Genomic DNA, 12132 nt, shown 5'->3' on the forward strand with positions numbered 1-12132 from the left:
AGGGTGGGAAGAAGTGGGGGGAGTGAGCAAGTGGCTGTGTGGTTCTGGGTTACCAGCTGGGCTTAAACCACGACAATGGAGAAAGAACTTTAACGTACAATATACTTATGTGCTAAAAACAGCATTAGTCTTCAGTTGCTAGTTTTTTAGTGGAAGGGATCTTGCTAAGTACTAACTTATTGAATCCAAAAGAAATACGAGACATAATAAAAGAACATATCTACAGGTCAAAAAGGATCTTTTTTTGTCTGGTAATTTAGATACGTAGCCTGTCTAAAAACCCTTACTGAACTGCAGGGACTTTTCAGTCTCATGCTCTGCCATGAGGAGGCACACAGGAAGCCAGGAGGAAGCAGAGACAGGACACCTGACCCAAACTGGTCAAAGGGGTATTCCATACCACAGCATATCATGCCCAGTATAGAAACTGGGGAGAGTTACCTGCAAGGGGCAGATTGCTGCTCGGGTCGGGCTGTGTATCGGTCGGCAGGTGCTGAGCAATTGAATTGTGCATTGTTTTCTTTGCCTTTTCCCCTTTTAGTTTTATATTCTCTCCCATTGTTATTTCCTTTATCATTATTATCATTGGTGGTAGCAGTTGTGGTTTTGTATTATACCGTAGTTACTGGACTGCTCTTATCTCAACTCGTGGGAGTTATGTTCTTTCAATTCTCCTCCCCATCCCTCTGGGAATAGGGTGGGAAGAAGTGGGGGGAGTGAGCAAACGGCTGGGGGGGGCTCTGTGTCCCCTTTTAGTTTTATATTCTCTCCCATTGTTATTTCCTTTATCATTATTATCATTGGTGGTAGCAGTTGTGGTTTTGTATTATACCGTAGTTACTGGACTGCTCTTATCTCAACTCGTGGGAGTTATGTTCTTTCAATTCTCCTCCCCATCCCTCTGGGAATAGGGTGGGAAGAAGTGGGGGGAGTGAGCAAGTGGCTGTGTGGTTCTGGGTTACCAGCTGGGCTTAAACCACGACAATGGAGAAAGAACTTTAACGTACAATATACTTATGTGCTAAAAACAGCATTAGTCTTCAGTTGCTAGTTTTTTAGTGGAAGGGATCTTGCTAAGTACTAACTTATTGAATCCAAAAGAAATACGAGACATAATAAAAGAACATATCTACAGGTCAAAAAGGATCTTTTTTTGTCTGGTAATTTAGATACGTAGCCTGTCTAAAAACCCTTACTGAACTGCAGGCAGGCCTGTTGTATGAGCCTGCTGGACTGGGACAGGTTTTTTTGCCATTTGCACCCTGTGGTGCAAATATGTGCTGGTTTTAACATAGCGTGAGCTTCCCCAGTGAAGGTATGAACAGATTTCAACCCAAAGTATTGATCTGAATAAGTATCCATTTCTGTCATCAGTCTTTTGTTGAGCTGTGTTGCATTGCTGTCAATCCCCCAGTTAGAATATCCTGGTGTAAGTACCCACCTTTTTTAATAGTACCTTTGCTAGCTGTTGTCGTGGTTCAAACCCAGCCGGCAACTTGGAACCACGCAGCCGCTCGCTCACTCCCCCCCTTTTCCTTCCTCCCCCCGCTCCCGGAGGGATGGGGAGGAGAATCGAAGGAATGTAACTCCCACGAGTTGAGATAACAGCTCTCCAGTAACTAAGGGATAATACAAACCACTACTGCTACCAGTAATAATGATAAGAGGAATAACAAGGGAAAAGGACACAACCGCTCACCACCCGCCGACCGATACCCAGCCCGACCCGAGCAGCGATCTGGGCCTTCCGGGTAACTCTCCCCAGTTTATATACTGGGCATGACGTGCTGTGGTATGGAATCCCCCTTTGGCCAGTTTGGGTCAGGTGTCCTGCCTCTGCTTCCTCCTGGCTTCCCCTCCTCTCTGGCAAAGCATGAGACTGAGAAAGTCCTTGGTCAGAGTAAACATTACTTAGCAACAACTTAAAAACATCGGTGTTATCAGCGTTGTTCCCAGACTGAAAGTCAAAAACACAGCACTGCACCAGCTACTAAGAAGGAGAAAAAATGACTGCTGTAGCTGAACCCAGGACAGCTGTGAAGAGACAACCTATTCTATAAAACAGCATCACTTTTTTTTCTCTTACACAGTGGTGTGGCCTCATTGGTTAACTATGCAACAAAGCCTTCATTTCACACAAAGTAGGGATGAAACCTTGTGAGTGAATTAAAAACACTCATACTTCTGATAAGCAAGATGAGCTGCCAGGTTCATAGGTGTCCGTCAGACTTCATTGATTGCTCTCAAACTTCCTAGACTTGGAGTCACTACTAAGGATTTTATTCCATACATTTGCTGTTGATCTGCTGAAGTGGTTTATGTTAGAGGCCTCTCTTCTGAAATAAATACTGCATTATGGAGAGAATATGCCTGTAAGTGGGATTTATGTTTGCTATTCAGCTGACAAACTAGCTTGGTATCTCTAATGCTTGGCTCAGAGTCTCAAACTCTGCTTTTCCTGTGAATGAATCTCATGATAAACAATTGACTAGTTGTTTGGGGTGTGGCTGATAACTATTGTAATGCTAAGCATGGTATTTTAAGGTATTTGTGGTTTTAATGGTGTTATTCTGCACGTTGCTTTGAAGTTCTTTAGGTTGCTCTAGTTTCATGGCCTTCATGACCCAAAGAATGTTGGAAGAGGTCACTCATTGAGAACAGGGTTATGCTGTGTCTGTGTTCAGTAGCATATCTACAGATAACATCCTTAGTTTAGTCAGTGGCACTGCTTTCTTAGGTAAACTTTGTATGCATCTGCAAACTCTTCTCTGATGTGTTGACAACATTGACCTTTAAGCAAATGTAGATGGAAAATTTTAGTAGACATTGACTTTCTTCTGCAGGTGATGGTCTGGAAGACTAACTTCGATGCATCAGATTATGGTGATGTACTGAAAACCCAGAAGTCTGGCACAAGTTCCTTCATCCCAGAAGATGGAACCCATCAAACTCTGGTAGGTCAGCATACAGAAATTGTGTAGAGTTCCTTCCTGCAGCTAGGAAACACGTGACTCAGCTAGAAAGATGAACTATAGAGCCATCTTCCCTTGGCATTTACTTGAGCTGTAAGATGGGGTTTTGACCAAGTTCATATTGTTTGTGTTGTTTAACTGTACTTGCTTTATAGGAAAAGATACACAAGATATTTAAAAGGGAAATGAATTTAGTGTATGTATATATGTATTTTTTTATTTCAGCCTCCGTTTAAGAATTCTGTTGTAGGCTTGGATAATAGTCCACAAAAAAAGTGGAGATGTGAGTAACAGCTGAAGTCAGTTTTTCTAGCTGATGTGAATCCTTTAGACTGGTGTCAGTCTGAAAATAGATACTGTTCCCTATAGCTTTTCACTGGTGGTCAGCAAAAACGAAATCTATGTGCATAGACATCACACATGAGAAATAGGTGACATATTGTATTGGAACTTCTTTCCTAAATATTTGGAGACATTAGTTCATATGATGTCTGTTCTCTGAAACATGTATTAAAAGACATCTGAGTTCTGGTTGTACTGAATGGCTAAATCCACCAAGTGAGTAATTCAGTGTGATGCACTGATTAAAGTGTAGTACTGATGCTGGATGTCATGAATAACCCTTTCAAATTACTGCTCATATGAGTCACAATTTTTGCCCATGGTGATGCTTCACTTCAACAAGACAAAATAGTTTATCTTTGGATAGAAAAAGAAAGTTATCTTTGGATATTTTTGGTACATTTGAATAATTACATGATTCTGAAATATGTTCTGACAGTGGCTGGTTTTTGGTACATCTTGTTCAACATAAGCTGTAAACTGAAAAGCAGTTTGTTAACCAGGGGGTTATGCATATGTGGCATGGCCTTAATCAAAAGGTAAGCTTCTAGCCAACATCTCTTGCTCTGTGACAGTGTCTTTAATCTTCTCAACTTCTTGGGCTAAACTCATGTTCTATCTTAAGCATAGTAGTGTTTTTATTTAACATGATTTCAGTCCATTGCTGGGTGGTTTGGAATAGTTGTAACATTTTGTGATGGACAGAATTTGGGTCTGCAGCTCTAAACCTGATGCCTTATTATGTGAAGTGCTCTGTAAAGAAAGCAAACAAAACCAGAGGATGTTAGTGCTAGGTAAGTGGGAGAGGATGGTAGGAAGCAATCACAGAAGGAATGAGAAGGTGAAAGTCTTTATTGATCCTTGGCTAGTTTGGCTAAACCTGACTTAAAATCATAGAATGGTTTGGGTTGGAAAGGACCTTAAGATCATCTAGTTCCAACCACCCTGCCATGAGCAGGGACACCACACACTAAACTATGTTGCCTAAGGCTCTGTCCAACCTGGCCTTGAACACCGCCAGGGTTGGAGCATAACTTCTTCCTTTTCCTTCTCTCTCTGTTCTAACTCTGAAGTTATGCAGGCTGTGAAACTAGCAGTCCAATGACCTCTGTGTTTATTAGCCTGTTGAACTGGAGTAACTTTTAACTCTCTCTGCTTTAAGATACTGTGTAGTGTAATTCTGGGCTGAAATACAGCAGAGACAAAGAAAGCCTTTATGGAAAGAAATAAGAAATACTACTTTCAGTTTGTAACATTCCAAGGAATGGCTTAAATAGTGTAAACAAAGTGTCCACTAATGGGAGATAATGGTAAGTTTACCCCACCTATACTGCTGTTATTACCAGAGCATATTATCCAGTAGTAATTTAAGGAAAGGAAGAAAATGTCAGAACTCTTCTAGAACTTATTCTTTTTTATAGAACCTCTTAAGATATGCACTGAAGGTAGTTGCTGAACAAAACTCTTGAACAATGATAAACCAACCTGAGTGTTTGCCCCTTTGACAAAACTGTTCTCCTGTGGAGGAAGGTTTACCTGGCAAAACCTCTAATAGGTGCTGCTGGGACCAGTTGTTTGTGTGCTACTGACAGGCAAATCTGTGTCATGTGGTGTTGGTTGACAAGGGGTGCTCCAGTTATGCTCTGAGCCTGTGGGAAACAGGGCACTATATTCTTTGAGGTGTAATATACTGGTTTGGACCAGGTGCTGTGTTTTTTGCAGAGGGCAAAGTGAATCCATGCTAAGTCATGTGAAAGAGACATATTTTGGTTTGGGGACCTAAATTACTTCAAAGGAGTGAGTATTTTGAACTGCCAACCTAATACAACCCTTGGTTTGGGTGTGCAGCACAGGACCTGCTGAGCCCAGCAGTCCTACCTGAATATAAAAAGTGCTGGGAAGTTCCCGTGTTATGTGCAACTTACAGAAGATCAAACTGAGTGGGAGTCAGTAGTCCCTTTCTATTTACTCCTTGGGCAAATGTGGTGTTATCTTTTGGCCTGAAGAGCACAAATGGTACTTCCACTAGATCTGCCAAATTAGCTATGAGCATAAATAGAAACTTGTAAATTAAACCTTTTCCTGCCTTCAAGGGTAAAATTATTCCTAGTGAAGAAGCAGGGCTGAAGGTGCTTGCAGTGGAGAGCTTGGGTGCTAGCTGGCAAAACTGAGACCAATGTCTTAGCCAAGCCTGATGCAATTCCAGAATGCAGTCTCTTATGCAGTTAAGAGCATTGAAAGTGTGATGCAGCTCTGTCCTGCAATAAAGGAGTGGAGTTTCTTTTTGTTTCTTTTTTTTTGGTCTCATATCGCACAGTCTGATTGGTGCTGCCAAAGCCAATACAGTCTAGTTTTTTTGGGGTGGTATCAGCTGTACTGTGGCTGCCTGTTACAAGAACAATCATGTAGAGCTTGTATGTGGGCTCTACTAAGAGCTCACTACACTTCATGAGAACAGAAATGTAAAATATGACTAATACTCGATATCCTTGTATATCAGCTTTAGGAATGCAGTGCTTTAATATTAAGGCAGTTATAATTGCTGAAGTTAGAAGGGGAAGAATAAACAATGTTGTGAATGCTCCAACCCTGGAGGTGTTCAAGGCCAGGCTGGACAGAGCCTTGGGTGACATAGTTTAGTGTGTGGTGTCCCTGCTCATGGCAGGGGGGTTGGAACTAGATCATCTTGAGGTCCTTTCCAATCCTAACTATTCTATGATTCTATGTATTCTGAGAGCTTGTTTTGAATACCATAGTTTAGAATTTGAATACCAAGTTCAGAATTGATGTGAAATGTTCTTTGCTGTTAAAAAGAAGCTACTATCTCTGAAGAAGGCTTGGTTTGTAATTTTAAGTATAACCTGAGAGAAATCTTGCCCCCATTATAACTATTCTATGATGTCCATTCACAGAATCACAGAATAGTTTGGGTTGGAAATGGCCTCCAAAGGTCATCTAAATCCAATCCTCCTGCAATGAGCAGGGACATCTTTGACTAGATCACGTTGCTAAGAACCACATCCAGCCTGGCCTGCAATGTCTCCAGGGATGGGGCATCTACCACCTCTCTGGGCAACAGCAGTACTCTTTCTTTCAAATGAATTTCATTAATTTTACCTTTTAGAAATGTGTTAATGCTGTGCTTTTTAAGAGTACTCTCACTGCTACAACTTATTGCAAGACTTAAATTTCATTATATATTCAGTTCCTTCTTTTGAGCAAAATGTTTGCCTTTTAATAGTGGAATGCCTATTTGGTGGATTTTTTGTAGTTGATGTCAGTTTTTTCTCATCAAAATCAGACTTGAAACTGCCACCTGTAGCTCTTGACTTCATGCCAAGGTCACCTTTTCCTTCAATGAAAAGTGAAGCTGCTTCATCTTTCTCTGCTGCTGTGTTAGCATGCCAGAATTCTGCTTCTGGAATAATACTTAGGTTTTGCAAAAATTTTGCGATGCAACTACATTTGAAACAGGCACATAGGTTGTTATTTGGTTTTGGTACCCCAAAAATACATGAATGCTTTTCTTGACACATCTGAAGCCTGTTTCACCCTGTATATAAGTCCGGGAGAATATTTTTCCAAGGAGAGTTTATGCTCTCATGTGTAGCTGTGTCATTTTTCTCTTAATCGTTGTGAAAGCACAAATACTAACCAAAACAGGGGCTGTCTAAAAGCACTTGGTTTAGTATCTGGTTTCTCATGGGGAGAGTCGGACTAACATGTAGGAGTAACTGACATCAAAACTAGTTTGTAATCAAAATGAATGGGAAGAAGAAATAATCCTAAATAACCTGTGGGAAAGAAGAGGCATGAAGCATCGTCAAGGTTGGTGAACTTGTAAACAGCCTTTCTCTAAACCAATTTTCACTTCCGTAGGCAGAGGGAGACTGGAACCTTTAGCAGATGCTGGTTTCTTAGGCAGTTGCTTGAAGTTCATTATGAATCAGGGTATTGGGCTTGTTTGCAACAATAGAAATGAACTTCAAAGTTGCTCTGCCCACCAGCTTGTGTTTTCTGTAAATAAAAGGCTTTGGAGATGCAGCTTGCTTTGAAAGTAAAACTCCTTCTTGCAAGGACTGATGAAAACAAAAGAGATACTCATGATGAGGAGGAATTGAAGTCATGACTATGGTGTAAAAGCACAGATGTGGAAGTGTGATAAAGAAAAACAGTAAAGCTATCAGAAGTGAATTGTCACTATCTGTTAAATGTGAGACTTTAAATGTTAGATCAGAATTATGGTAGCTCTGAAATAAATGCTTACTCTTATATTACGAGCTAATGATTGTTGCTACTAAATGTTGCATAATTGCCTTGAAAATAGCAGTTGAGGGCAAGAGCTCACGTTACATGGTGTGTGAAGTTGGTGGGAAGAAATGAAGTCTTGTAGTCCTGTGTTTTGATCCTGTAAGATTCTAGATTGAAGCAAATACAAATGCTAAAGGGTATGAGTAAATTCATGCTTTAAGTTGCAGTATTGAGTGGTAAGGGCCTAAAAGAAAGTCAGAATAGGAAGTATGGATTTTCTATGTGACTTAGTAAATACAGTCTCTTATGCTTTTCCTGGGATCAGTAAACTGTAAGCATAAAGGTCTATCTGTATAAAGAGTTGTGTAGGATCAGATCAAAGGACATGTTCACAGATCTGATATGTTGTGAAAACATTAATCATGCAATTCGTTCCCTCCAGAAAAGACAGATAATGTGTTTTATTTTGGGGGTTTGGTGATGGTGTTTTTCCCAAATAGTAGGAAAGCTTCGTACATGCGGACACAGCTGACGTGAGGATACAAGAACACTTGTTGAGTTATGTGACAGATTTGCTGCTATTGTTGACTAATTCCAAGAAGACTATGTATGGTCAAGTGTTAGGATCAAGTGCTGAACAGTTGATGTCACATGGACAGTTAGAAAGTGCTTGGGTGTTTGTCTAAACTTGTGCACTGGAAATGATGAATAAAAGCATTGTAGTATAAGCTAAGTTGGTAAACAGTTTTTCATGCAGTATTATGGAAAATAGTAAATGTTCATTGATACAGATTCTTTACTTGAGTTTAAACATAAACCTTCTTCAGGCATGTTTTAACTCTTTGTGAAAAATACCACTTTGCAAAGGAGGCAGCTGAAGAAGAGACTTCAGTCTAAGACTCTGCATATAGCTTTCTAAAGGAGAATACTTTAAAACTTGTTTGTGTTGCAGTACCTCAGAGGCAAAGCTGTCTTGAACACGGGAAGTGGGAGCTTCAGATGTTCAGAAGGCTGTGAAATGCATGGTCAGAAAGGGTTGCATGTAGTCTGCTCATCTCAGACTAAAGTTATCCTGGCAGGAGAGGTAATAGATGCAGCAGAACATAAGCTTACAGGTGATGGGGAAGTGTTTCTCTCGCCACTTCTGTTGTGAATTCTGCAACCATGTAACTTAAATATATGTAGCTTAGTTGTCAGCTCCTGGTGTAGGACTTGCTCATATGAGTGGATGTGCAGACAGACTCAAAAGCAGGTAATCCCTTATTTGAGCAATTTAGGAGACATGGGCAGAAGTGCAGAGTTGTCCTCTGTCACTGTCTTCCCAAGAATTCTTTCTGCTTTTTTTGAAATTCAAGAGTACAAATGTTTTAAGTACCTTCAGCTCCTTTGAAGTTAAATGGTACTCACTTGTGGAGCTACCAAATTTGAAAGCTAACAGCAGAGCAGGCTGCACAGAGTGAAGCTTGGGAAGAGCAGTGCTTCAGCAGACTATTAAACAAGGAAGTAGCCTGTGACTCTTCAAATGTGTCTTTTGGTTAAGATAGGCATTTAGACCTCTTCCTGCACTGCTGGGTTTAACGTTTTCTGCAGGCATTGGACTATGCTTATTTCTTCAATGGCAATTTTCCCAAACCAGTTCTGTTGAATAGGATTGGAGACTAATTCCAAAACCATGATCTGATCATAAAGTTGTCTGAGGCCTGTAACTGGATGTCCAAAGCTGACTCCACCTCTCTCCTTTGCTGGTTCTGTTTTGTCTTTGGTGACCTTGGGTGCCTGGGCTCTAGGACTGGGGTCTCTGTGCTGACTGCAGCAGTTCATTCTGTCAGCCACTAGTTCCTTGTGTAAATAAATTCCTCTTGAATTACTCATAGGCCAGATGTGCCTTTTCTCTTCCTGATCTTTTGGCTTCCAAATGGTAACTATCTCTAATTTTGGCATCCATTAGCATGGACAAACTCATTTGTATACTTGTACATTTATTTTTTTTTTTTTTTTTTTTTTTTTTTTTTACTTGCTATGAAATCCCCTCCTGGGAAGCACGTCCAAGGCACAGAGCTGTAGTTCTTTGCAATTGGATGTGAGTGTGTGGTGTTTGCACCTCCTCCACCCCCTTCTATTTATTTATCTTCAAGCATTGTAAGTGAAGAATCCTGTATTCACAGCAGGGGCTCCAACCTTCAGGCTTCAGGATAAATGTAGTCTGCAAATGATTGTTTTTCCTGATCTGCTTATCACCTTGTTTCTCTGAGGATGCATTCCCAATCCAGGAGGCTTTAGTTTGGTAAATGACTGTCTTCCCCTTGGAATAGGTATGTAGATTATTTATGTAAAAGATCAACTTTGTGATGAGTGCTTAAGATGCTCTCTACCCTGCTTGGCTGTCTGAACAGAAGCTTCACAGGGCTGTGCAGGACTCTTACTACAACTGACCAAAGGATGCTAAGGAGCTCTTCCACATGTTCTTTGCAAGCAGTGCAGTTGCAGATGGTTACCCTAGCTGCCTGGCCTTTATTACTCTTTTGCTGAAGGAAGCTCACTCATGTAAGCCTGTTGCAACATGAGACCTTGTAATTTTTTTGCAAGGAGACAGAGGTTCAAGAGGAACAGTGTACACCTTCAGATGCTGGACATCTGCCTGCTTTGTGGTCCGGACAGAGATGGGTCTCTGCTTTGCCCTGGGTCTGAAGAGGCTGTGTTTGTTAATCTTGTGAGAGCCAGAAGGATATAATTTTCTTTCATCACTCACATTCTTCTCTTAGCAAGAACAGCTGGTAGCATTTTCTGTGCAAGAAGTGTGCTCCTGTGGTGTCCTCCAGTCCTATTGCTGGAAACCAGCTATTTAGAGTGGGATGAACTCTAACCTCCAAGAAGTTCCAGACACTTTGTTGACTAAGGGAGCTGTCATGGTGAGTAAGGCTGGGTAGCTGAGAATGTTTGCTCGATCTCTTCCTGCCCGTTGCAGCATCCCTAGACTTGGGGAAACATAATCATTCTTCCCGTTATGGCAGTATGGTTAGGAGGAACTCTGGCTAACAGGAGCCAGAAAGAGCACACTGTCCATTCACTTACAAACACATGTTCTTGTGAAAAAAAAAGAGAGAGAAACTTGGTCTTATGCTGTGTGTTTACAGGCCTATCTGAACTCCTTCACCCTCATACAGATAACCTGGTTCCAGCACAGAACATCAGGAAGGAAGGCATCAGGGTTGCATCTTCCCTTTTGCAGGTAGCCCCAAGGGGGTAACTGCTCGGTTTCATCATTGGAAAGGCTGCATCCAACTGAGCTCTAGCATCCAGCTCTAATTCACTGGAGACTAAAGCCTGGCAACACTGCCAGGCTTCTTCATATCAGGAAGCCCAAGTTTATCTGAGGGGAACTGAACAGCTCTGTCTGTTGACTGTGCTGCTTGTGGAGCCTCACTGTAGATCTTGCCAATTTTTCTGCATCTTAATTTGACTGTGAGGCTGCATCAGGACAAAATAAATGGTTTTCTCTCATTCAACTAAATGAGTGTCTGCCTCGCAAGCAGCTAACAGCAGAGCTCCTTTCTAGAAGATGTGTCAGGGAGCCTCTGTTAATGGCTCTATATCTCTAATACTCTGTTTCAGCTTTTTTCTTGTTGCTGTGTGAAAATAAAGTTTTCACAAGCTAATGGTGTAGCTCTTTATCCTGAAACTTTTGGGTTTGCTTTCCTCTTGATTTGGTCAGTGTAAGGAAAAAAGGGTGAACATGCCAAACAAATGAAAGCTTATGTCTTCTCTGATTTTGTGCATTGATATTTTTACACATTGCAGTCTGTTTCAGAGTTTTCTGTTCTTGATGAAGGACCTGACAGAGGAAAAGGCAGGGTATAGGCACCCTCAGCTTGGCTTTCCAAGAGGCTCAGAATGACTGCACTGACCTGCAACAGCTTTGCCAGTTAGTGGACAGGAGCAGCTGTCCTGCTACAACTGTTTTCCTGGGTGTTCTGGTCTGACAAGACTTTCTGCAGAAATAAGAGGATCAGCTTTTAATTTCTGTCATCTTGCAGCAAATACATTTGTTCTTTAAGTCTTTGGAACAATAAGGCAAGTCCTGACAAGTCATTATTGGTCACAATAAAAATTGTCTTTTAAGTTAAGCATCTCAGGCTAATTAATGTAAATTCACCCACTTAGGTTGCTGCTGTATGTGGCTTGTTCTAATGCTTGAGTCATAATTCCAAGGGAAGGGATGGAAGCAAGTTTTATACATATTTCTAAGCTGCTATTCTGTGTCAGCTTTGAGATGGATGAAGATAGCTCCAGCTTGAAAAGTTTCTAAGACCTCAGACTTCTCTGCTAAAATGCAAACTTCAAGCAAAAGTGATAACAAATGGGCATGTTATATGCAGGCACACACATAGTGTGTTTACATATGTGTATATATACACATAGCATTTATATTATTTTTATATTTTTTTTGTTATTTCTATTTTTACTGTGAGGGTGGTGAGGCACTGGCACAGGTTGCCCAAAGAAGTGGCAAATGCCCCATCCCTGGCAGTGTTCAAGGCCAGGCTGGACAGAGCCTTGGGTGACATGG

General features: G+C 41.1%; 1 protein-coding gene across 1 annotated transcript in view; it reads left to right on the forward strand.

Moving 5' to 3' along the window:
- The window catches only part of POC1A (POC1 centriolar protein A), a 59397-nt gene that overhangs the window by 26274 nt on the left and 20991 nt on the right, over positions 1–12132 (forward strand). Inside the window, exon 8 of the mRNA XM_010013660.1 lies at positions 2844–2954. Coding sequence (XP_010011962.1) covers positions 2844–2954 — 111 coding nt within the window. The remainder of the gene's footprint in view (positions 1–2843; positions 2955–12132) is intronic.

This window comes from Nestor notabilis, unplaced genomic scaffold, assembly GCF_000696875.1.
Source record: "Nestor notabilis isolate BGI_N333 unplaced genomic scaffold, ASM69687v1 scaffold1854, whole genome shotgun sequence".
Classification (NCBI taxonomy): Eukaryota; Metazoa; Chordata; class Aves; order Psittaciformes; family Psittacidae; genus Nestor; species Nestor notabilis.